Source organism: Arvicola amphibius, chromosome 8 (assembly GCF_903992535.2).
Source record: "Arvicola amphibius chromosome 8, mArvAmp1.2, whole genome shotgun sequence".
Taxonomy (NCBI): domain Eukaryota; kingdom Metazoa; phylum Chordata; class Mammalia; order Rodentia; family Cricetidae; genus Arvicola; species Arvicola amphibius.
In genome coordinates, this window is record NC_052054.1 from 106155582 (window position 1) to 106181618 (window position 26037).

A 26037-nucleotide genomic window follows, 5' to 3' on the forward strand; every position below is an offset into this window, starting at 1 on the left:
AGACCCTGTCTCAAAACAAACAATATGGCATAATCTCTACTCATCAACCAACCCCTCCCACCCCTGCTCCCCATTCTCCCCAGCCTCTGGTAACGCCCTTTTCTCTGCTCCTAGGACTTAGCCTGTTCAGATTCCACCTGTGTGATCATGTGACATTTGTCTCCTTGCCCATTTATTGTTGTTTTTTACCTACCAGAATGTTCTCCAATTCCACTCACGGTGATATAAGCCCCAAGGTTCTCTCCCTCCCTCCTTGCTGTGCTAGTGTGTCTACATGTTTGTGTTCTCATGCTCCTGTGTGTACATCTATACATAGGTCAGAGCAACCTCAGGTGTCATCCTCAGTCACTCTCCACCTTAGTTTCGGAGACAGGGTCTCTCGCTGAAGCTGGAGCTCACTGATTTGGAACTAAACTGGCCCACCACAAACTCCAGGCATCCTTCTCTCTCTCCATCCCCAGTGCCTGGGTGGCAGTCTTGTGTGACTTCTGGGGCATCTAACTCAGGCCTTCCTGTTTGTATGGCTAGCACTTTATTGAATAAACCATCTCTCCAGTCTCCCCTATCTCTCCTCTCCTCTCCTTCTCTCTCCTCTCCTCTCCTTCCCTCCCCTCCCCTTCCCTCCCCTCCCCTCCCCTCTCCTCCCCTCCCCTCCTCTCCCCTCCCCTCCTCTCCCCTCTCTCCTCTCTCCTCTCTCCTCTCTTCTTGCCTCTCCCCTCCTCCTGACCCCTTCTTTCTGTCAGGGTCTCATGTAACCCAGGCTATTCTCATATTTGTTAGTAGCCAAGCATAATCTTGAACTCAATCTTTTTTCCTCTACCTCCAAAGTGCTAGGATTACAGACTTGTACCCCATACTTGGTAGGATTCTGTCCTTTGTCAAGGCTCAGTAGTTTTCCATTGCATGTATGTATCACATTTTCTTATCTACTCATCTGTTGCTGGACATTTGGATGGATTGCATATCCACACTGTGACTAGTGCGCACACACACACACACACACACACACACACACCCTTTTGTTGCTATCCACACTGTGACTAGTGCACACACACACACACACACCTTTGTTGCTGTCCACACTGTGACTAGTGCACACACACACACATACACACATCTTAGTTGCTGTCCAGACTGTGACTAGTGCACACATGCACACACACACATCTTTGTTGCTGTCCAGACTGTGACTAGTGCATACACATACACACACACACACACACACACACACACACACACACACACACACCCCTTTGTTGCACTCTTCCCTTTGGCTTACCACTCAACAGAGTGCTTGGCTTCTTAAGTAGGTACCATAGGCAAGTATTTGAACCTCAGGGTGCGCATTTCCACATCTACAGAGTAGGGATTCTCATCAGCTCTGCCTCCTTGGGCTTGGGAAGGATTCAGTACAGGCTGTCCTCAGCGCTAAGCCTGATGGATAAAGTTCTAGATTCTCAGGTGCCATTACCCAAGAAGGTCCAAAACTCAGCTCTGCATCGCATGCGTGATGCATATCTATGCCTGTTACTTGAGCTACTGAAGGGGCTTGGTCGACGGGTACTCTGTAGAAGGAACAGCGGGCTGTGCTCCTGCCAGGCTCCCAGCCGCCTGGCTAGCTTATGCCCCGAAATAACAACACAGAAACTGTATTCTTTTAAACACTGCTTGGTCCATTAGCTCTAGCCTCTTACTGGCTAACTCTCACATCTTGATTAACCCATTTCTATTAATGTGTGTAGCACCATGAGGTGGTGGCTTACTGGGAAGATTCTAACCTGCATCCATCTCGGAGAGGAGAGCTATGACGTCTGCCTCACTGCCTTCTTCCTCCCAGCATTCTGTTCTGTTTACTCTGCCTACCTAATTTTCTGTCCTATTAAAGGGCCAAGGCAGTTTCTTTATTAACCAATGAAAGTAACACATAGACAGATGACCCTCCTCCTGCCTCTGCCGAGTGCTGGGATTAAAGGTGTGCGTCACTATGCCCAGCTAGCTAACTCATTCTTGTTTATTTCTTAATGACACGGAGAAGGGAGCAGGTAGTGAGCCTCTTCAAAACAATTTCTCTTTGTTCTTTTGTTGCCTAAAGCGGACCAAGTCCTCTCCCCGCATGCCCATCAGAGCCATGGCCCTTCATGCTACCTACCTCAGTTTCCTTCTCTGAAAATGAGGCCACGGTAGTGTTCATCTCCTAGATGGTGTGGAGAATTACCTGCCTTTAAATATCCCATTGTCTGATCCCCAGGACATGTAAAATGGTGAGGGAGCTGTCACCCTCAATGTCATGTCAAGGCGACGATGAGTGCATATGAAGCGTTGGAATGAGGTGTGACTGGGAAGGTGACAGCATCAGAGAGAGCAGGGGTGGGTACATCTGGAACAGGGAGCCAGCACTGGCACACTGCTCCCAGGGCAGTGGCCGAGGACCACCCCTCAACCCTGATTGTCAGGCTCTTGATATTGATTTCTACCCTCCACCTCAGGATTAAAAAAAAAGTCAAGATTATATAAAAAATATCCAAAAAGGAAGTGAGTACAGTGAGCCCTCGATCTGTGAAGGATTTACTAGAGTCATGTGGGGCACACTTGGTCCCCAGATGGTCGCACTATTTTGAGAGGCAGAGCTTAGGCAGAGGAAGTAGCCCCTGTGAAGTGCCTTTGAAGGTTGTATGGGGACCTAGGTCCCTTCCTCTCTCTGCTTCCTATTCACTGTGAGATGAAAAGCCCACGCCAGACAGTCCCACTGCCGTGACGTTCTGCCTCATGGTCTGGAAACATGGAGACAAGTGATTATGGACTGAACCTCCTGAAACTGTGAGCCCAAGTCAATCTTTTTTTTTTTTAATCAAAGATGCATTTCTCAGTGTTTGATCACAGTAGAGCTAAGATTGAAGATGTTCTTGTTAGTAAGGAGCCCAAGGGGGGGACCTTTATGAGGGCAAAAGTACAAGTAAATCTAACAGAATTAGTGCTTTCTGCACAGCAAAACCAAAGTAATATGTAGCTATGTAGAGGAGGGGTGGAAAGGGATGGAGAGAGAAGAGAATGCTCACAGTAACCCAGGGTGGGAAATTAATAGCTGAAGCATGAAGGGCCATGGCTCTGATGGGCATGCGGGGAGAGGACTTGGTCCGCTTTAGGCAACAAAAGAACAAAGAGAAATTGTTTTGAAGAGGCTCACTACCTGCTCCCTTCTCCGTGTCATTAAGAAATAAACAAGAATGAGTTAGCTAGCTGGGCATAGTGACGCACACCTTTAATCCCAGCACTCGGCAGAGGCAGGTGGGTCTCTGTGAGTTTGAGGTCAGCCTGGTCTACATAGCCAGTTACAGGACAGCCAGGGCAAGATGCAAATAAACTTCCTTTAAAAAAGTGGGGGCTGGAGAGATGACTCAGTGCTAAGAGCACTGGCTGCTCCTCTAGAGGCCCAGAGTTCAATTCCCCGCACCCACATGGCCGTTCACAGCTGTCTGTAATTCCAGTTCCAGGGGATCATTTGCACCAGACATGCATGTGGTGCACATACCTGTGCGTGCAGGCGAAATACGCATACACATATAATAAAATAAATAATCTTTAAAAAAATGACTTGGTAGCTGTAATTTTGGGCAATGTCAAGGAGATCAGAGGTGGCATCAGAGATGAGGAAATGTGCTAGATTTATATAGAGGCAGAGTCACTGGTTCAACCGAGGACTCTTCCACCTCAAGTCAGGCCTCCCTCAGCTCCAGGAAAAGCTAAAGAAGATGAAGCCAGGGGTGTTATGCAGGACCACTTGAAGGCTTCATGCAGCCGGTGGAGTGGAGGTGCCTAAGGGCCTGGTAGGCTTCCCTCCCACCATGGAGACCTTGATAACGCTCAAAACACAGGATTCTCTCCTACCCTGATTTCAGCAGTGGGGCAGTCTTGGAGTCTATGTTTTTCAGAACCTTCAAGGTGAAGGGCCCCTTCTAGATATCGTGGACTTTCAGCACCAGGACAGCCAGTAGATTTGAAGAATACGTTTGTCTGCACCTGCAAGTCAGGAGCAGTGCTAGGCAGTCCATGAAAGGTAGGAACCAGGAGCCTCTGAGAAAACTGAAGGCAAGAGCAGACCAATCTCACAGTGCTATGAACTAGAGCACCTAGAACTTCCTCCTCTGGGCTCACAGTCAACTTTCCAGGAAGGAAGAGGAGGGGGGAGGGGCATTCTAAGTCGCTGCTGTCTCTGCCTTGACATGACGTATGACACCTTGCTCCCTGTAAGCTGCACACGTGAGCACTCTCAAGGAGGCTGGACATCTTCAACCTCTGCTGGTGGCTAATGCGGTCCATGTGGAGGGCAGGAAAGGGGACTTCCTTCAGGGAGTCGGCCAAGACTCCAAAGCTGGGGACTCATTTGTCATTCGTCAACTGTCTGACCACTTATGGGAATCATCTGGGCTTAGGGACAGAAGTGTGACCAAACGTGGGATTTGGAGCAGGTGAGACAAGCAGCAACTATGTGAATGCAAAGGGTTCTCAACCCATCTTTCCTCTCCTTGCTTCTTCTTCCTCAGTTTATCCCGCCTTCCGCTTTCTGTTGAGGCTTCCTCTTAGAGTAGACGTCCTGCAGCTGGCTTTCATCGGGATGGTACTATTATCAGCACCCATTCCTTTTCCTCTCCTCAGACCTTTTAGGGGAGACAATGGCAGACTAGTACATCCATAGGGACGCAGAGTCTGGGTGTTGCGTCGAGTTCCAGGATGCTCTTTGCCCCCTCACTCTGTGCACGTGTCGCTGGTTTTGAGACAGTTGTTACTATCTCTCTTGGACAGGCTGTGTGTGTACAGGCTACGCGAGAAGGAATCAGCAAGTGCTTGTTGATTGAACTTGTGACCCCAGCTCGAAGATGAGGAAGTCCTCAGCTGGGAGAAGTCACAAAGCTGAGGCTCTTCAAGGGGGCGTGGCCACTCTTGGCTGTCTGGGCTCGCTTAGGAATCAGCTGCCTCTGCTGACCCCGTGACCTTCTCTCAGACACCCCATTCCCACTTCCTGTCCCAATTCCTTCTTGGTGTGGCCATTTCCTTTACTCTCATCTTCCTCCTGGCCCCTAAAGGGCAGGACTTGTACCAGTCTCCGAGCTGCCCTATGCACCAAGCAGAGATTCAGAGAAGACAGAGGTTTCCTTTTAATTGTTCAGCTTCCAATATGATGTTCCTGCTCAGTGTGTTTGTTCAAGGAGACCTTTGAGCAGCTCCTACTTCTGGATGACTGACTGGCTTCTAGCCTATCTTCTCACTCCCAGTGATCCTTGGATCTCAGCTACAGAGACACCTCCACCCCTGTCCTCAGAGATTGCCCACCCTGTCCTTAGACACACCTCCACCCCAGTCTGCAGAGACAGCCCCCACCCCTGCCCTCAGAGGCACCCCTACCCCTGGTCTTTCTGAATGCCAAACAACCCCTGTGTGTAAAGATGACCACGTGAGCTATTCTCTGGGCCTCTGGCCTCACCCCAACATGGCCCGGTCCTGCTCCCTGCCTCCCCTCCTGGCCCAGCTGAAGCCCCTGCATGGGCAAGTCTGTCCCTCAGAGTGGGTGCTGGGCCTCTGATGACTGACGGGGTGAATGGACCAGCTTCAGGAGAGGATGTGGTACGTGGAGTAGCTAGCTCTCTGGCAAGCAGTCAGAAGGGCCTGCTCTCCACCCTAGAAGGAGCTGCTTCCTGGAGCTCTCTCGATGCCTGATGCACTTGACGAAGCTGGAGGTATGTGAGGCAGTATCTTCCCTTTGGAGCCAACCCACCCCAGGTGCCAAAGCATCTAGCTTGCTCCTAGGGACGAGAGGGTAGGGTGGGTCAAAGTAGGGATAACAGGCTTAGGAAACCCCTGAGAACATTCTTTATCTATGCTTTTCAGGTCTCACAGAGATGGGGGAGCTGGAGAGAGAGCTCTGAGCAGGTCTCTGCCTGGTTGCTACTGAGATGTTTCATCTTTCCAGGCTTTATGGAGCCCTGAGGGGAGGGGGATGGTTATAGTTCATATAACTTTACAAATGTCTTCATGTCTCTATTTGGCTCCTGGCTGTGCATGCAATCATTTAAATAGCAAGCAACAGCAAGATATATTCTTTTAAAAAATGAATATATGAAACAGGATGGTACATACCTATAATCCCAGCTGTGTGGCAAGGAGATTCTGAGTCCAGTGCTGGGGTATGTGAGATCTTGGCCCCCATCACCAACACACATACACACATAAAGAAAGTAGCAAAAGCAGGAGGTGGGCAAGCCCTGCTTTGAGGAAGAGCAGGGCTGTGTGAACCCCTTGCTGGGTCTCCAGAACCAGGCTCTGGCAACACTGTGGGGATTAGACATCTACGTGTTTCCTGCCTGTCAAGCTCCCGGCTCCCCTGCCCTGGTCTAGACGCTCTGCCTGGCCCTGTAGCCGGCTCTGGCAAGGGTGTGGCTGGGGACATTGAAAGTTCCTCACTTAAAGGTCTGCTCAGGGTCTTGTCTTGGCTCCTACTGCAGTATAGTCCCTGTGTCCCGGCACAGAGAGCTCACTGGTGTTACCATTGCATAGCTTCGGTTGGTCAATTCAGAGACAGCAAGGGTTGAAATGGCTGTCACAGATCTGTCAACCATTTCACTGAACAGTGGGAGCCTGAGCTCCGGAGGACCCCTGCTTCCCACGGAAGCTGGTATTATGCAGGGAGCACCCGTGTACTGGTATGAATCACCCGGACCCACCTTGGGGAGTTTCTATTCCTGTATACACATGAAAGTCACAGCATGCATGATCTGTAAAAATAGCCATGCCTTGACGCTCCAAGGGGCCCCCTGGCTCCTCCTGGCACCAGAGCTGCCTTGCCAGGCTGCACATCAGCCAGACTCTCCTAATTGCCTGGAACAAGTGCGGGCTCCCTGCTGAGCGTCCTGTGGAGGCTGGCTCAGCTTTCCTTTGAAGAAGGGCCCCAGGGAACTATCTGCTGACTCTCCTTGCAGACACCTGTGTGGGTCTGACGTAAGCCCAGGCTGGATCATGAGGACTTGCTCAGATTTATGGTCTAAACAGAAAGCCGTCCAAGACCACTCTCCTCAAGTCAGCGTTTCCCTGTCCTGAGCCAGAAGCGCTGGATGTCCTGGGGACCCTCCTCAACTGCTCTCTGCTCCCGAGTGATGCTCATGTGGGAATGTCAGCTGTGAGAAGCTTCCTTCTCCTCAGAAAATGTCCTAGGTCTGCCTCCTCCTCCTCCTCCACCCTCACATCTATGCCCCCGCTTGACTTTTGAAAGCTGGGTGAGTGTACGTCTAAGGGGACAGAAGAGAGTAGACCCACTTTGTGGAAATTCGCTTTGCTTGCCACAACATTCTAGTTCTGCTCAGAGGGGTGTGGACCTTGCTGAACCACCCCCCCCCCTTTCTAGGCCCCAGAGAAAGAGCCCCTAAGCCAAACAGGTTAACTTGGAAGCTGCTTGGAAGTCTCTGGCCCCACCCCTGCACCCCCACCTCCATCCCCCCACCCCCCAAGGAAGTTCAGACCCAAAGAGGGGAAGTGGCTTTGCCCAGAGCTTGCAGGTGGCTGGGTCCTGGAGAAGCTATGACACCTCAAAGCTCAATCAGCTGCACCGGACCATCTACAGGTAACCGTCTCTGGGCCATTTAGAGAAACTGAGGCCCAGTGCCTCTGACCTGACCTTGCTTCCTTGAAGGTCTGGGTTCTGTCCACACCTGCGCTAGATCAGCGGGCTTCCCCAGGTAGCCGACTAGTAGCTGTCCCTGTACTCCGTGACAGCGGCAGCCTACAGCAGGCAGACCCGGTTTGTCCCTGATAAAGGGTGACATTTTTCTACAAGCCCTCAACTTCCTCCTGATCTGACTCAAGGCTGCAGGTCGGGGTGGGGGAAGCTCCCCATAGGCAATACAGGAGCCCTCCCCAGCCAGCTTGGCTTGCGTGCCATCAACCTCCACTGGCCCACAGTCCACTCCCCCGAAGTCTTGCTGGGAAATCACCAAGCACTAGTGATTACATACTCTCAGAAATCCTCCTACAACCCCTGGGCAAGAGGCTCCTGATAAGACACGAGTGGGTGTGGGAGCCAAGACCCAGCTGTTTGTCACGTGTGTCATTTGCTTAGCCTCAGTTTACCTTTCTGGGGATGGAGGGGCCTTAGTCCCCTCTTTACTGGCCCTTGAGGGCAGTAAACGAGGGGACACACTTGTGCCCTGGCAAGCAAGGGGTCAGTTCAGACTGCTATCCTATAACGGGGTTGTTTTCGAACTCCAGCCAAGCGTCTTGTGGAGAGACTGGCAGAGAAAACATACGGGCATTTAGAACCCTGAAAAATCTAAATTCTTCTTTGACAGTGAGGACAGGTCAGGAAATGTCTGCTGTTCTGTTTTGGACTGGCCTTTGTGCTACTCAAGGTGGGAGTGGGGCAGGGGTGTGCACAGCATCCAGGCTATCCTCCTGGAAGGTTCTTCTCATCTCTGTTTTGCTCCCCTGAGGGGTCACTAGTCATTGCTATAGATCAGCCCGCCCCCTCTCCCCACCTTTCATTCTTACATTTAGTAAGACCCTCTTAGAGACGAGTTTTTGTGGAATTGGTGTTATACAGGCAAAGAAAACATGCTTCTTCTCATCATGGTGCCATTCCTGGACAGCAGGGACACCTGCCCTGTTGCCCACAGATGATTCCTAGTAGTTCCCACTTAGCCAACAGAGGGCAAACCCTGTGGGATGACCAGGAAGGTGGGTGTTTGATAGGAGTCCCCGTGGGTCCCTCTCTGCCTGACTGAACTTTTCCTCTACGCTTATCCCTCACCCCAGACTGAGCTAGAACTTCACCGCGTTGCCCAGCTGGCCTTAGACTCATGGTGACTTTCTTGCTTTGGCCTGCCGGGTGTTGAGATTACAGGCCTGAGCCACCGTGTTCAGCCGACCTTGGGCAGACTCTCTGAGCCTTACTTTCCTCATTTGTAAAACGTGCACAATGCTTATAACCTCCAGGATGTGTTCCACCCCCTCTGTGGAGTGCTTAGCACATAGCCAGGCAGATCTCACATCTCTGAGCTACCCCATCCACTCTCCCAGCCCCACACTCCTGGTGTCAAGGAGATTCACACACATTGTGTGTGTGTGTGTGTGTGTGTGTGTGTGTGTAAGCCAGAAGTCAATGTTGTGTGTCTTCCTAGTTGCTTTCCATCTTACTTTTAAAGTCAGGGGCCCCCCCCCCCCCCCACTGAATTTGAAGCTCACTGATTTGGCTAAACCTGGTCAGCAAGCCCCAGGAGTTTTCTTGTCTCTGTCTTTCCAGAGCTGCGGTAATAGGGGTACACCTAGTTTTTTTTTTTTTTTTTTTTTTAATGTGGGTGCTGAGGATCAAACTTAAGACCTCTTGCTTGTAAATCGAGCGTTTTACTGGCTGAACCATCTCAGGTCCCCACCTTGTGTCCTCGCACTCTGGTTTGCAGAAACCCAGCTCACGGGCCATCATTTCTGCTGCTTTGGGGTTGGCATTTGCATTCTAACTTGGTAATCTCCAGAACACTAGGGCTTCAAGCAAGGAAACTGGATGGCTGGCACTGGTCTAGAGAATGCTTGTCCCTCCTCTAACTGAATTCCTGAAGCCACACTAGCTGGGCTTCCCCACGGCCGGGGTGCCATAGCAGTCTAGACCCCTAGGTCCTTCTCCCCTAGGTCCAGCAGTGGCTGGACACTGGTGAGCTTACTGCTGTCTAGGAGAGTGGACACCCTCTTGGCCTTCAAATATTCCTGTGTACTGTGCTGTTCCTGTCACCCCGGGGGGTCTGGAAAATGCAGACCACTGTGGGAAAAAGAGGGCTTGATGGTGCTGAGTCTTACAACTTTGGATTCTCAGTCTCAACTGTGAAGACACAGCTTTGGCATGCCCAGTGTGGCAGATGGGGCACCCTGGGCACAGGGGCTACCATTACCATCATTCATATGCTACATGGAGGAGCTGGCAGCAAGAGCTGGTATGGTGAGGCTGACTCCAGACTCCCGGGACTAAGCAAGGTTTTATGTTTTATGGGTTTTTTTTTGTTTTTGTTTTGGTTTTTTTTTTTGTTGTTGTTTTGTTTTTCGAGACAGGGTTTCTCTGTAGCTTTGGAGCTTGTCCTGGAACTTGCTCTTGTAGACCAAGCTGGCCTTGAATGCAAGGTTTTATGGATAGGCAAGCAAAGCATTTTTAAAGCTGCATCTCCTGACAGAGCCAGAGGTGAGCTAGAGCCCAGGGCCAGTGCCTTCCATGTTGTGGGTACTTTTTCTCTTTATTAAACTTTAGAAAACGACATTAGGTAGAGAAAAGATTCAATTTCAGGGCTAAAGACAAACAAAAACACCCCGCAGCAGGAGTATATGGGCATTCGCTCTAGTGTTCTGGATGAACTGGCCTCCTGCTTTTGCTTGCATGCCTCTGATGTCAGGGAACTCACTGGCTCACAATGAAGCCTCTTTGTTCTCAGAAGCACTTGTAACAAAACAGGCCGGCTTCCTAAAGAAACCCGGTGGCTGCTCTTCCTACGGCCCTGTGATGTCACGCTGTGGACATCACGCTGTGGACCATGTCCTGAGCCCTGGAGATGGGTTCTCCTCTCCTCAGCTCAACCTATCTGCCTCTTCGTGTCTGCAGTCCTCCACCTGGAGTCCCTGCACCAGCAGGCCTTGGGGCTCAGGGTGACCAGAGCCAAGAAAGGTGACTGCGGGCCCTGTTCCTCTTCCAGATTGTGTCAGGGTAGTCACCATGCTTCTTACTTTCCTGTATGCGGGAAAGAATACCTGGAAATTCTCATTTGCTGCCATTCTGTGTTTTCGTGTGTCTCTTTATTTGTTCCTTTCCAGTACTTCAGTCAAAACTCTTCCGCTTTTATCTCTGATTCACATTATTTAAGAGACTATGCTAGAAAATCTTAGAAGCAAGCAGACTGTGTAGAAAGGCCACTTCCGTGTTAGTCAAGGGTCTGTGGATGTGGGGGTTCAGATGCTCTGTCACGGTTTGTGGTCCAAGAAGGAGCGATGAACCACTTTGCTCCTCGGTACTGCCTGAACTCAAGAGTGGGATAAAGGTAGCATGAGACCCTCCTGTCCCACGGGGACTCCCTGTTCAAATTTTGCTCCCTTATCTGTGCTGCTAGCTGTCCTGCGAACCGGGCTGGCCAGAGTTATGATTATGCCAGATTAATGATATTTTTAGGGTCCCTAAACACGATTTTCCCTTTCTCTTACTTTGCTTTGCGTATCTGGCACAGTCAGAGCATGTATTTCTCCACTGTGCAAACGGGGACATAAATTGAGTGTTTCAAATTTCATTATTCGTCATAGCTATTATCACTGTAGGGTCGCCGGCACCCTCACAGATCTTTTGACCAGAAAAAAAAAATATATTCCCATTTCTTTCCTTTTTAGCGTGCAAGCCCGATGAACTGAGGTGAAGCCGTTCACTTTAGCATGCCGAACCTTTTAGTTTTCTGTTTTTTATTCATAAAAGATACTTGGATTTTTAAGTGGATGCAGCTTTTCATAGAGGATACTAATGTGAAAATGCTTTATTGTGTTTGGGTTAAGGTCAGTAGAGTTGCTCCCCTTCCATACTGAGGCTGTTTGTTCTATTTCAGTTTCATCATAAAATTTCCTTTTGTCTTTTCAAAGCAGATAAGATCTTTTTAACATAAATATGAAGTCGGAAAATATTAAAACTCTGATGTCTGCATTTATATCTTTTAATAGTTCCCCAAACTTGGAGAGAATTTTATTTTAGATATCGTTACTTTTGCCCACTTTATTTATTTATTTATTTATTTATTTATTTATTTATTTATTTATTTAGTGAAGTCTCAAATAACTCAAGCTGGCCTCAATTGAGATCCTCCTAACTCAGCTAGTGAGTGTTGCTGGGATTAGAGATATGTACCCTTCCACCTAAAAAAATTTTTCTTCCACTATTAAAAAAAAATTTAAAATAATGAAATATGTTTGAGATAAGTTTGGAACTTTGTGAGCCTGAGGATAGCTTGGTCTACGTAGTGAGCTCCCGGAGAGCCAGAGCTTCATAGAGAGACCCTGTCTCCAAAAACCAAACAACAACAAACTGAGTCTCCCTGACCTGGGAAGACAATGCCCGCTCAGCTGAGCGCTGGGCAGTTCATGAGTGCTGGGCAGTTCAGCGCATCTCTTCGTTTTGTGTGACCCTTACGCCCCTGCCACACCTCGAGTTAATAATCCAGACCACACTCTGTTTTGAAAGCTATTTTTATCATTGTCCTTCCATTCCTGGTGCTTGATAGAGTTTTTAAAGAATCTTACGCTGTTTCCATGTTTTTCTGTATTATTATGTTAAGCATATATGTTAAAAGTTAATAAAGAAAAAGGCTAATTTTAAAAATCGCCTATCATCCACCTGCCAGCGTACAGCGCTGTCTGGTGTACGGAAATTGTTTTCTAGTTTTTTTTTTCTCTGTGTGTGGGTTTTTTAAAATCACAGTTCCAATCATCCTGAATGTATAATTTTATAGTTTGTGGGTTTTTATGTAACCTAGTCAGCATAAACATAGCATCAAAAAAATTTCCATTGAGTGGATTTACTGTAGTGAAATTAACCGTTGCTTCGTATTTTAATTGTGAAATTTTTTATTAGGAAAAAAATGCCACAAAGAACACATTTCTCTGCATAATTTTCTTCTTTCACATGGTTTGTTTAAAGTCTAAGAGTTACTAGATAGAAACCTAATATGATTTTTGTGGCTTATGATTAATCAGATATTCTGAGTTGTGTGCCATGTACTGGCTTGCACACTCATTTGAGTATTGGTGAGACCTTGCTCAGCTTCTCAAACTTTTTTTTTTTTAGCTTCTCAAACTTGATAGAATATTCTCTCTGGGTGAATCCTTTCCTGTGTCCTTTGCCTGTTTGCCGAGCATCTCCTCATAGAGAAAGGATACTGTTCTCTAAAACTTTTTGTTGTACTTTGTTTTATTCAGTATATTATTTTATTTTAATGTTTTAAAGAAATTTCCTTTTCTACAAAGCTGTGCTGTTTTTCTTTTTCTTTAAAATTTTTACAAGTTTATTTATTTTATGTGCATGAGTGTTTGTCTCGTGTGTATTGGTACAGTGTGTGTCATGCTCGCAGCATTCAGAAGAGTGCTTGGGGGCTTCCCTGGGGCTAGAGTTACGGATGAGTGGGAGATGGGGGCTGGGAATTGAACGTGGGTCTTTTGTAAGGGCAACCAGTGCTCTGAACCATTGAGTGAACCATTGAGTCAGTTCTCCAGGCCCGTTCCCTCTCTCTCTCTCTCTCTCTCTTCTCTCTCTCTCTCTCTCTCTCTCTCCCTCCCTCCCTCCCTTCCCCCCTCGCCCTCCCTCCTCCTTCCCCCGCCTCTCTCTCTCTCTCTCTCTCTCTCTCTCTCTCTCTCTCTCTCTTCCTTCCTCCCTCCCTTTCTTTCTTTCGATTGTACCTCAGGCCTTGTCTTCCACTTTTCAATTATCCTCAATGGGCAGAGTTCCCCTCTAGTGACTTCTATAAGCAGGTCGTCTGTAAAATTTTCATCTAGCCTTTTCCCTCTGGTTTGATTTTGTCAAGCGCAGTTCCTTAAGGGACTGGAGTGTCTTTAGCCGCTTACCTTCAGGTGAAGACTTAAGTTGCTTCTTACCAACATGATCTAATAGTCTCAACTCACTGACTGTACCTTTATTAATTGATTTTTTTTTTGCAGGGGTGGGGGATGTCTCATTTTATCTGCCAAATGTCATAGTATATTATCTGGGATGACTGAGTGCTGGTGTCCGATTTCAATAAGAATGCTTTTATTATTTTACCGTTAAACACAAAGTTGCTGTGGTATCAGCAAACTACTCCTTATCATTCCAAGAAGCACTTTCTATCTCTTCATTTAATTCTCACGAAAAACGGTGCATATAAGCAGATGGCTTTCCGTTTTCACTTTAATGACGTGACCCACAACGCTAGTTAGTAGTTGTCCCAGTTGAAACGCGTTTATATTTCTGACTGATTTACAGGGTTTATAATGATAATCTACTGAATTCTACCTGCTGGCCTCTCAATTAGGATGGCCGCATATATAAGCCGAGCTCTGGTTTTTCTCTTTCGTGCTTCCATATATCAAGTTTGGTCCTGGGGCGTGCTTTGACGGAAGTCACTCATTGTCTTGTATTCTGACATAGTTCATAGCAAATGGGGATCACCTGTGGCTTAACACACTGAAGTAAGCGCCTGCTTGATTCATGAGATTCATGAGCAGTCTTCAATGGCACGCGGTTTCTTTCATGATTACTACTCTAATGGATGCTTCTCCTGCTTGTTCGGTTCTGGTAACCGGTGCTTCATGTCGTCAGCTGTGTGAAGGTTTCGTGTGGTTGCACACAGGGGACAGACAGTGTTTCTTGCTGTAGTTATGTCCTTCCTCTCCGAGCTTAATGTTTCCTACATCTAGATAAACATTTCCGTTTGCTTTCTTGGTCATAGCCGAGGATTGCCTTAGACATACGTCCATAGCCTAGTGCACTATCGGCCCCTAGCCCACCCATTACCCTTCTGGATTCTGGTATTTTTGATTTTATCTTCATCCCTCCCCATTTTCCTAGGACTCTTTCCCCCAATCTTTCTAATGCTCAAGTGGTTGCTTATTCATTCATTTAGTTTTCCCCTCCCCTTTTTCCTCTTAAAAGAAAAAACGATGTAAATTATAGCAACCAGGGCAGTATATTTGTCTCCAAATGGTTTGAGCTGCATCATGTGAATTCATTTTGTTTGGTTTTGTTTTGTTTTTGTTTTTTGAGACAGGGTCTCTCTGTATAAAAGCCCTGGCTGTCCTGGAACTCATTCTGTAGGCCAGGCTGACCTTGAACTTACAGAGCTCTGCTTGCCTCTCCCTGGGATTAAAACTGCACCATCACCACCCAGCTGTGAATTAATTTTTTAAACAACAAACCAAAAATGTCTCGAATTCAGGAGTACACCTCAAGCATTTTGTTTCCTGCTTTTTCACTTTAGTTTTAAGCAGCCAATTATTTTTCTTTTACACTTTTTCTGTGTGGTCAAAGAATATAGACAATATGATTTCCTCCTTGGGTTTTTGCTTTGTTTTGTTGAGACAGGCTCTCACTATGTAGCTTGGCTGGCCTGGAACTTTCTGTGTAGACCAGAGAATGTATGTATGTATGTATGTATGTATGTATGTATGTATGTATGTATGTGTATGTATGTATGTCTCTGTATATATCTTCAACTTCAAAGATATCCACCTGCTTCTACCTCCCAAATGCTGGGATTAAAGGCGCACATACACCACCTACCTACACACACCTGACCTACTCTGGTATTTTGATAGGTGTTTAATTCTTGCTAGACAGTTAGTCCATTTTGGCCAATGTTTCTTGTGAATATAAGAGTAAAAATAGAAAACTTATTTGCTTAAAAACCAAACTTGAAAACTGTTGAGTAGCATAAATTACTCTGTTTGCTTAATTCTATTCTGGTTTATCTTTTTTTCTGCTTGACCTGCTTGAATCCGTTAAAGTCTGACACCATTCGCTTTGGTTAGCATGTCTCTAAGTCCTGTCTTTATACGCTTCTCTTCCACGCAGTTTGTGCACAAGATGGCATCTCTGGCCCTTATGGCTTTATCTTCCTTTCCTTCTTTTATTTTGTTTTGAGATGCTGGAGTTTTAACCTAGGGCCTGGGCATACTAGGCAAATAAATGCTTTACCACTGAGCTACACTTTCCCTTTACTAACAGAAAACAATCCTCCCCCCCACCTTTTCGCTTACATGTGTATTTTGTTTACATACATTTTCATTATCGTGTATCTGTTGTGCAAAGTAGTCAGTTTCATTGTGCCAGCATCACACAAGAGTAGAGCGTCTTTGAGTCCCATCACACCCCGTCCCCACTTCCCTCTCATGCCCACTTCTCCCCCAGAAAACAACCTTCCCAATACCGGGGTGATTTTATTCCCGAGGCTCTGCTGGTCCTGCCGTTTGCCCTCAGAGCTTGCTTCTGTGTGTTTTCTTTGTTGTCATGGGACTGTCACACTGAACACGGTGTCACTTGTGTGCCCTTGATAAGAGCAGGGTTGGATAATATTTCTGGTTTGTTGTTGTTTGTTTTATAAGATTTCATTTTGAAGCCCTTGCTGGCTTAGAATTCACTCTGTAAACCAGGCTGGCCTTGAACTCATAGAGATCTGCCTGCCTCTGCCTCCCAAGTGCTCGGATTAAAGGGGTACTTCACTACACCTGGCTTGAATAATATATTTTTTTTCACTGAACTGAGGATGTTGAGAGAGAACAGTTTGGATGTTTCACATTTCCTATCATTTCTACGCTGAGCCTCTTTCCCGGTTATATTTGCTCTGTGCTGAATAGTTTGATGCTTTTGTTCTTTCTCCTTATCTTCCTTGGTGATTTTGAAGACAGCGGTTCCGTTTTAACCACGGAATTCAACAAACATCAGTCATATAGAATAGGTTTCACTATGACATTTTCCTGTATATTTGTGTATTTTGGTCACACTGAGCCCTGTTATCTCATATATCCTGCTGAGTCCCCTTTCTCTTCTTCACTAGTTCCCCCTCAGCTATCACAGATACCTCTTTTTAGTAGTCAGTGGTTACTTTAAGGCTCTTTTAAAAAAAAAATCCTACATTTGGCCTGGTGAAATGGCTCGGTGACTGAAGGCGCTTGCAGGCAAGCCTGACAGCCCGAGCCACTCCCGGGACCCAGTGGTGGGAGAAGAGAACCTGCTTGCATAAGCTGCCCTCTGACCTGCACACACTTGCTGTGGCACATGCACACACACACACACAATAATAATAATAATACAATCCCAGGGGACCCACGTGGTGGGAGAAGAGAACCTGCTTGCATAAGCTGCCCTCTGACCTGCACACACTTGCTGTGGCACATGCACACACACACACACAATAATAATAATAATACAATCCCAGGGGACCCACGTGGTGGGAGAAGAGAACCTGCTTGCATAAGCTGCCCTCTGACCTGCACACACTTGCTGTGGCACATGCACACACACACACAATAATAATAATAATAATAATAATAATATTAAAAGTCTTTCACTTTCTGCTTTGTTCGCCGTCAGTTTCTTGGGTGTCTAGCGCTGTTTTAGCAACCTGCTTCCGACATGGAGGGATTAAATCACCTACGGTGTGGTCTGTCGATTGCTGCAGGCCTGGCTTGGCTGGAGCAGAAGGTGCCATCGCTCCAGGCCTTACACTGAGTATGAACTGGTCTTTATAAGTTCTTGTCTTCTCTAAGGATAGCTGTTTCGTCTCTTTCCCAGAGAGTACATCTATGCCATTTTATATTCCTGTGAAGACTCCGTTTTTTTTTAAAGATTCTTTTTATTAAAAAAAGATTTATTTGTTTTCATTTTATGTGTATGAGAGTTTGCTGCTTGTGTATGTGTACCACGGGCCAGAAGAGGGTGTCCTATCCCCAGGGGAGTTACATACCCATCACCACTCCATGTGGGTGCTGGGAATTGAACTCGGGTCCTCTGTAGGAGCAGTAAGTGCTCTTAACCACTGAGCCATCACTTCAGTCCCCCCTTTGAAGAGCCTTTAAAAGATGATTTCCCCTCAACTCTCAGAGGGAATTGAGAGGATTAATATTTCAGACCCTCCAATAACCCTGCCGCTGCTGGAAGTGAACTGTTTTCAGCTGAGTCCCTTTACGTCTGTTTGTAGAGTGCATCTTCTAGCTTCAGAGATAACCTTCTGAGAAGGACCCTTGTGAAGTCTTTCAGTAATTTAAACGGGACCTTTAGGGCAGTTCTACTGGACATAGCAACAGCTGAATCTTGTCTAACAAAAACACAGAGGGCAATCTCAATGTGGACACATCCCAGAAGCCTCAGGTCGTAGATTAATTAATTAATTGATTGATTAATTAATCAATTAATTAATTGAGACAGGGTTTCTCTGTTTAACAGCTCTAGCTGTTCTGAACTAGCTCTGTAGACCATGCTGGCTTTGAATTCACAGAGATCCGCCTGCCTCTGCCTCCTGAAAGCTGGGATTAAAGGCATGTGCCACCTTCGCCCTGCTTAGATCATAGCTTTAGACCAGACCAATTTTTTTCCTTTTGCTACTTGCTGCTTCTCTCTCTTCTCCCTCTCTCCTCCCTTCCAACCTTATTTTCCTTTTGCGTGTGGTCTGTGTTGTGCATGTACAGTCAAGTCTTGAACCCTGAGCTCAAGAACCTCCTACCTCTGCTCCCAAGTGCTGAGATCACAGGTGTGCCCCACCACAACCAGCTGTTTTGTGGGTAAGTGTGGGAGCCGGTGCACACGTGTGTAGGCCCAAGGCCAATGTCAGGCCTCTTTTCTCAATTTTTCTCCACCTTTATGTTTTAGATAAGGTCTCTCACTGGAACTGAGGCTCAGGCAAGCTGGCTATGAGCGCCAGGGATCCACCTGTCTCCACCCTGCACCAAAGCTGGGGTTCCAGGCACACACGAATATACTGGGGCTTTCTTGATGGGTTCTGGGGATCTAAACTCAGGTCCTTGTGCTTGGATGGCAGACACTTTACCAATGAGCCAGCTTCCCAAGTCCCAAATGTTTCTTTCTTCCTAATTTGGTGAGTCAGCTGTGGAGTTTTCCTGAGCATGCTCTTGTCCCAGACACGTACGTGTGCCCCGAGGTTTTTTTTTTTTGTTTTTGGGTTTTTTTTTTTTTTTTTTTTTTTGCTTATCTTTGTAGTCCTTGGTTTTCTGCTGTTAGTGATCTCAGTAGTAACTGTCATACGTTTATCATCTCTGCTGTTGTGACATTGTTCCTTCAGTACTGCAGTGGACACAGGCCTGCTTTTGTCATGACTCCAAAGTCTACCTTGCAGCTTCCAAGTCACGCTAGCTACTTTTGAGGCTGGCCTGCGGCGCTCTGAGCATTTTTGTCCAGAGGAAGCGGCCTGCCAATTTGCATTACTTTTAAGCCTCCTCCAGCAGGACTTTTCTACTATTCTGCCCTTAGCAGAGTTACATGGGAGACCTGAGCTTGAGGACCCTTGCCAGAGGTTCCCTGCACAACCCTAGGAGGCACCCACCGCGTCACAGGGGTCCTGTCTTAGTTGGGGTTACTATTGCTGTTGTGAAATACAATGGGGGGGGAAGCAACGCGGGGAGGAAAAGGTTTATTTACTCACAGTCCCCTGTAACATGTTGTTCATCATCAAAAGCAGTGAGGGCAGGAACTCAAGCAGGGCAGGAACCTGAATGGAGACAGGAGCTGGTGTAGAGGTCATGGAGGGGTGCTGCTTACTGGTTTGCTTCTTGTAGCTTGCTGGGACTACTTTCTTAGAGAGCCCAGGACAACCAACCCAGTGACGGCCCCACCCACAATGGGCTGGGCCCTCCCCCATCAACCGTTAATTAAGGAAATGCCTTACACTGGCTTGCCTACAGCCCCGATCTCGTGGAGGCATTTTTCTCAATTGAGTTCCCTCCTCTCTGATGATTTTAACTTATGTCAAGTTGACCTAAAACCAGCCAGCACAGGTCTAAAGCACTCGTCACGGGAGAGGTGCCTTCTTGGGTCTCTGTGGCATGAGCCCAAGAAAAGTCCAACACAAGAAAGCTCAAAACTCTTAGGAAGCCACTTGGGTCAAGAGGTGTACCTTAAACCTTTATTGAGATAGCCCTGTCTGTCTATAAAAATGTCTGCGTGTCTATATGTATAATTTTTTTCCCTCTTAAATAGGAGTTATGAAGAGTTTGAGAATGGTATTTCACTTAGAATCTTTAAAATACCCAAATTTGGGTCTAGGGCAGGATGGGGTAGGGACAATGGGTCAAGTGCTGGCTGTGCAAGTGTGCGGATCTGAGTTCAGATTCCCAGCATGCACATAAAAGCTCAGCATGGTGGAGCGCATCTGTAACCTCTGGGGAGTTCCAGGTTCAGGGAGAGACTCTGTCTCAAAAGACAAACAAAGAGGAGGAAAAGAGGTGGAGAGTGACGGAGAAAGATCCTCAACACCGACCAGCCTCCTCTGCCTTTGCACCCACACATGTACACACGTGCACACACATGTACACACACAGGCACACACGTACACACACATGTTTACACATGCACACACAGGCACACACGCTCACACGTGCACACACATGTGCACACACACAGGCACACATGTTCACACGTGCACACACCTCCACCACTTCCCACCCGCAAATGTCCACATCTTTTCTCCTCACAGGCTCCCTCGAAAGCTGTAGTAATGAGGAAAAGCCAAGGAATGGGAATTCTTTTGGCAGTGATGATGTAGCAAAGAAATAAGCCACAAGGATGTGTGATGTGGAGTTCTTTGTTACCCAGGAAGACACTTGGAGGCCTAGATGTTTACACTAATAGGCTTCTGGTGGAATGAGTGATGCTCGGTCTACACAATCTGAATTCAGGGAGGCTATGAGGGGGGGGGGCTGAGTCGTGTATACATTGTTCTCTGGAAGAGCAAGGGACAGAACTGCAGGTATAGTGGTTATTTTTTTATTTCAAAGAAACCATACTAATGTGTGTGTGTGAAAACATGGTTGGAACTAGAAACTCCTGGAGAAAACTTCCAAGCAACTGTTGCCCATGCTTGCCTCTGGAAAGCATGACCAAGACCCTGGGTGCGATGCAGGCATGTGCTGTTGTATTCTTTGGATATTTTACTGAATGCTCAAACTGCTTTTTCTTAGCTATAAACTCATACTAGTACAATAGCATGAGCTAAAAGCAACATCCCGACCATGGGTGCAGGATCCTCTCTGGCTGTAGGCTTTGTCGACACTCCTTCTGTGTATCTTGGGATCTCTCTCCTGGTAGCCAGGACCTCGGGGAGAGTGAAGGAGAGGCGATAGAGTTGGAGCAGACCTTAGCTGCCCTTGTCCTCGAGGTGCCCATGGTTGAGGCCATTAGAGAAGAGCCGGGTGGAGACAACCTTTTTAGGTAGCACCCATGAACACCGCCACCCAATGTCCAGGGCCTGGGGCATCAGCGGTTTGGCCTCGCTTGAGGAAGGCAGCTTGAGGAAGAGTGAGAGAGGAAAGGTGAGCCGAGGTGGATGATGAAGGAAGTAGGCATTAGGTCCTATTCCATCATTTCTCTACAAGTCTAGTTCTAGAGCCTAGGTTGATTATCTGTTTTTAATCCATGCCGGGGACACCTTCCTTTATACTGAATCCCACATGACAATCTTACTCTCCTAGAGTGACAGACTCATGGCAAGACCTGGTCAGAGCCTGCCAAGGCCATGTCCCTGGGAAAGCACACCTCAGCCTGGGCTCTCTTGTCCTTAGCTTCCACTTGTCGAAAGCGCTTCCGCTGTCCTAAGCAGACCTCGGGGTCTCGCACTGCATTCCCTCTGGGAACTGGAAATGTCCCTTCTTCCATGAAAGTCATTTTCTGCCTGAACTTTTCTTCAGCACAACAGAGGCTGGAGTTGCTCCAGGCTTTTCATCTCAAGTCCCCCAGAAAGGGTTCAGGCTTGAATCTGTCTGTTTTTCATTGACTCTGAACAGGTCATAGGCCTTGCCTTGAACCAGTGGACAAATCAAGTCCTGTGTCCAGGGGGGATGTGATGTGTTGATTGGGATCATCCGTGCAGTCAGAGGGGGAGTCAGTTGTTCAATCAAGAAAGTGGGCGAAGGAAAGTGAAGGGTACCATGCTTAAATAGGAGCTGGAGCCTGAAAATAGCACCCCAGTACTTCCCCTTTTCTTCCCCGTCTTCCTCTTCTCTCCCCTCCCCTTCCCTCCCCTCCCCTGTCTGTATTACTGGAGATTGACCCAGAAGTGTCTTATATGATAGGCAGATGCTTCCTTCCTGAGCTAGATCCCTAGGCTCCTTTCTACTTCTTCTAAATTTTGAGTCAAGGCCTCACTCAGCTGCCAGAGCTAGTCTTCAGCATGTCATCTTGTCCCAACACCACCCTCTTACCGGTTCCTGAGTTCACACTACAGGTTCACACCACAGATGCACACCACCAGGTCCAGCAGTTTTCAACGATGTGGGATTCTCTCTTTGCTTAAGCCAGCTTGATTCAGAGTCTGCGTTGTTTCTTGTTTCAATAAGAGTTCTGATGGAAAAAAGAGACTCATATACAGAAGGGTCCATTTTGTAGTGGTGTGTGTGTTTGTGTGTGTGTGCGCGCGCGTGTGTGTGCGTGTATGTGTGAGTAGAATAAGAAAATGAGTGGAATGCCATGCAAATGGTCCCAATTGCTTTGTTTTATGATGGGTGAGAACACAGCCCCAGAGCCATCCTACTCAGTGAGTATAATGGTCAATAAATCACATTCGCTCTTCAACATTTCATTGCAAAACAGGTTTTGTGTGAAGTGTTTTGCTCAACCACAGGCTAAGACAAGAGTCTAAACATGTTTAGACAAGCTAGGCTAAGCTCTGGTGTTTGATTAGATCTAGCACATGTATTTGTTTTGACTGACAATGTGTTCGGCTTAGAATGGGTTTAGCGGGCACAAACCCATAGTAAATCCAGAGACATCTGTAAGAGAGAGTAACTGTAAGAGAGAGTCGCAGGATTAAAAGTAATTTTTCTGTTACACATTTTATTCATTTAGATTTATATTTATGTGCATGAGCCTTTTTCCTCTATGTATGTAAGTGCACCATGCGCATGCTTGATGCCTGTAGAGGTTAGATGAGGGTGTTGGACCCTCTAAAACTGGAGTTACAGGTGGTTGTGAGCCTCCATGTGGGTCCTGTGAATCAAACTCAGGTCCTCTGCATGAGCAGCCAGTGCTCTAAACCATGGAGCCACCTCTCTAGCCCAAGTTTTTGTTTTTAAATTGAAATTTAATTTTTTTTTTTTTGGTTTTTTTCGAGACAGGGTTTCCCTGTAGTTTCTAGAGCCTGTCCTGGAACTAGCTCTTGTAGACCAGGCTGGCCTCGAACTCGCAGAGATCCGCCTGCCTCTGCCTCCCGAGTGCTGGGACTACAGGCGTGCGCCACCACCGCCCGGCTTGAAATTTAATTTTTTGAGATGGTTTTAGTATGTATTTCTGGCTGACCCACCTCAAACTCATCTCTGTGCCTGCCTCTGCCTCCTGCATGCTGGAATTAAAGGTGTGCATCACCACGGCTAGCTTAAAATGTACAGCCCTGGCTGGCACTCACTCTCGTTTTACTTCGGCCCCTTCAGAACATCCCAACAGTATGTGCTGTTCCAATGGACTTCTTTCTTTTTCTTTTTTTATTTATTTGTGATTATGTATATGCATGTGTATTATGCGTGCATGTATTTATGTGTGTGCATGTGTGTATGTGTGTGTGTATGTATGTGTGTGCATGTGTGTATGTGTGTGTGTGTGTGCGCGCGCGCATGTGCGCGCGCTGCTCAGAGGTTGATAGCAGGTGTTTCTTTCAATCACCCTTCACTTTATACACTGAGGCAGACTCTCTCTCCTTGAACTCAGAGCTCACCAACTTACCAATTTGGCTACTCTAGTTAACCAGCTTGTTCTAAGATTCTTGGTCCCCCCCCCCCCCCCGCCTTCCATGCAACAGGATGATGAGTGGGCCACTATCCCATCCAGCGTTTCTAGGAATTCTGGGGACCTAAACTCCATCTTCACACTTGCACGGCAAATGCTTTACCCCCAAGCTATCTCCCCAACCCCTTGCTTAGTATTTATTACGTGCAGTGCATCAAGCATGGGTTGCTAAGGGAGCATCATCCTCTGCCAAGTTGTCCTAGTTGTTCATCAGTTCAAGGAGGTGAGAGGAACTCTCTTTTCTGCCGTTGGTGTTGCAGGCAAGAACATGAGCCGCCTAAACACAAGCGACAGCTGCTCGTTTGTTGACGTGGATAATATGATGAGTACCTTGCAGCTGGCAGTCCACATCCCCACCTTCCTCCTGGGCCTGGTCCTCAATCTCTTGGCTATCCGAGGCTTCAGTACTTTTCTGAGGAAGAGGCAGCCAGAATACATTGCCACTTCCATCTACATGATCAACTTGGCCGTCTTTGACTTACTGCTCGTGCTCTCACTCCCGTTCAAGATGGTCCTGCCGAACCTGGACTCCCCCTCCCGAAGCTTCTGCACGCTAGTGGAGTGCCTCTACTTCATCAGCATGTACGGGAGTATTTTCACCATCGGCTTCATCAGCCTGGACAGGTTCCTGGCCATGCAGTACCCGCTCCTGGTCAGCTACTTCCGGTCCCCCAGGAAGACCTTTGGGATCTGCTGCATCCTCTGGATCCTGGTATGGATTGGAAGCATCCCCATCTACACTTTCCACAGGGAGGTGGAGAACTACAAGTGCTTCCACAACATGTCCGACGGCACCTGGAGTGCCAGGGTCTTCTTCCCCCTGGAGATCTTTGGCTTCCTCCTTCCCATGAGCATCATGGGCTTTTGTTCCTATAGGAGCATCCACATCCTGATGGGCCGTAGGGAGTACACCCAGGACTGGGTCCGGCAGAGAGCCTGCATCTGGACCATCGCAATCAACCTTGTCATCTTCGTGGTCTCCTTTCTGCCGGTGCACTTGGGGTTCTTCCTGCAGTTCCTGGTGAGGAACGGCTTTATCTCGGAGTGCAGAGTCAAGCAGAGCATCAGCTTGTTCCTGCAGCTGTCCCTGTGCTTCTCCAACATCAACTGCTGCCTCGATGTTTTCTGTTATTACTTTGTCATCAAAGAATTTCGCATGGGCATCAAGGCCCACCGGCCTTCCCGAGTCCAGCTGGTCCACCAGGACACCACGATCTCCAGGGGTTAAGGGAAGGCACCCCTCCCAAGGGAGGGAAAGCCCAGTCCCAAATTCTCATAAGAAACATCCTGTGCCTCTTTGACATTCACTGACTGCCACCTTTGTTCCTTATACCCCTAAGACCTTTTCGCAGCATCTGGACAGCTGACGTAGGTCACCCTTGGTTTGCGTCTGCTAAAGAACCAGGTGGCTTCCTCCTTTCTAAGTCCAAAATGTAGAAAACAGAAGAATCAAAAAGAAAAAACGTAACTTTAGAAGCCTGTTTCTCAGCTTTCCCATCTTTCCATTCTGTTTCTCGAAAGGGAGAGATGGAGAAAGGGGTAGGGCTGGGATTCAAGGAGAGCATTTTGGTAGAGATACAAGGGAGAGGGAAGAAATATGCCTTCAAGATGGAGCAAGCTTGCACTTTTCCCCAGACCCTTCTGAAGCTCTGTTGGCAATGACCCCACAGAAATGATGACAAAGAGGGCTTTTAAGAGCTGAAAAGATTTCCTTCCAGCCCTAGAAAGGCGCAAGAGGCCATCCAAACCTCCTCATGCCCTTGAGACGGACTAGCTGGAGGGAGGGAGCTGTGTGAAGCAGGTCATGGGGAAACAGGAGACACTATGGGGCCAATGGGGACAGGCTGGAAAGAGGGCAAAACGGAAAGGGTCTAGAATATACTCAGGGAAGGAAAGAGACACACCTGAGCTGGAACTGGATGCCCGCTCTCCTAATGCCATCAGCAGCAGTGCTGTCTCAGGACTCAGACAACCTAAAAAAGATAGCTCTCTCAAAGGTGACCGTCCTTCTCCCTTGAACAGCCTAGAAACAGATCATTGGACCAGTATGAAGGAAGCAAGGTTCAGTCATCTCAGAAGGAAGGAGGAGTCCTTATTGGGTCCTTTCACTGGTGACAGGTCTAGGGAGCTGGCCAGGAACTGGAGGGAGGAGAGGGGGTGGCTTTCTTCACTAGGTGGCAGGAAGGCCTGGGTTGGAAGAAGGTGGTGAGGCCCTCGCCAGTTCCTGGAAGGAAACTCCAGACAGCTGAATCAGTGTTGGAGCCTTCATGGGCTCTTCTCGCTCTGGCGGAGGTGCTGACAGTGACAGCTGCAAGCCTCACTTGCCATGACTCAGCCGTTCCAGAGAGTGAAACGATTAGAAGGATAAATTGTGGGGTGCTTTTGCAAGACGGAAGGAGTGGGGTGACAAGAAACGCATGAGACTTCACACGAATAAGACACAAGGTCTTTAGGAAGAGGAGCAGCTACAGCCCTGACTCATTGGATCCCACAGGATGAGAGACTGGGGGAGG

The 26037-nt window shown here is 47.6% G+C and overlaps 1 protein-coding gene across 1 annotated transcript; it reads left to right on the top strand.

Moving 5' to 3' along the window:
• The first annotated feature begins 23792 nt into the window (after positions 1–23792).
• On the top strand, positions 23793–24752 carry Gpr55 (G protein-coupled receptor 55). The gene has a single exon (XM_038338344.1). It carries the CDS (start codon positions 23793–23795, stop codon positions 24750–24752), a length of 960 nt encoding a protein of 319 aa, XP_038194272.1.
• The last annotated feature ends 1285 nt before the right edge of the window (positions 24753–26037 follow it).

Excerpts from the sequence above, each read along its gene's own strand:
- Gpr55 (XM_038338344.1), top strand. The coding sequence starts at position 23,793 with ATGAGCCGCCTAAACACAAGCGACAGCTGCTCGTTTGTTGACGTGGAT.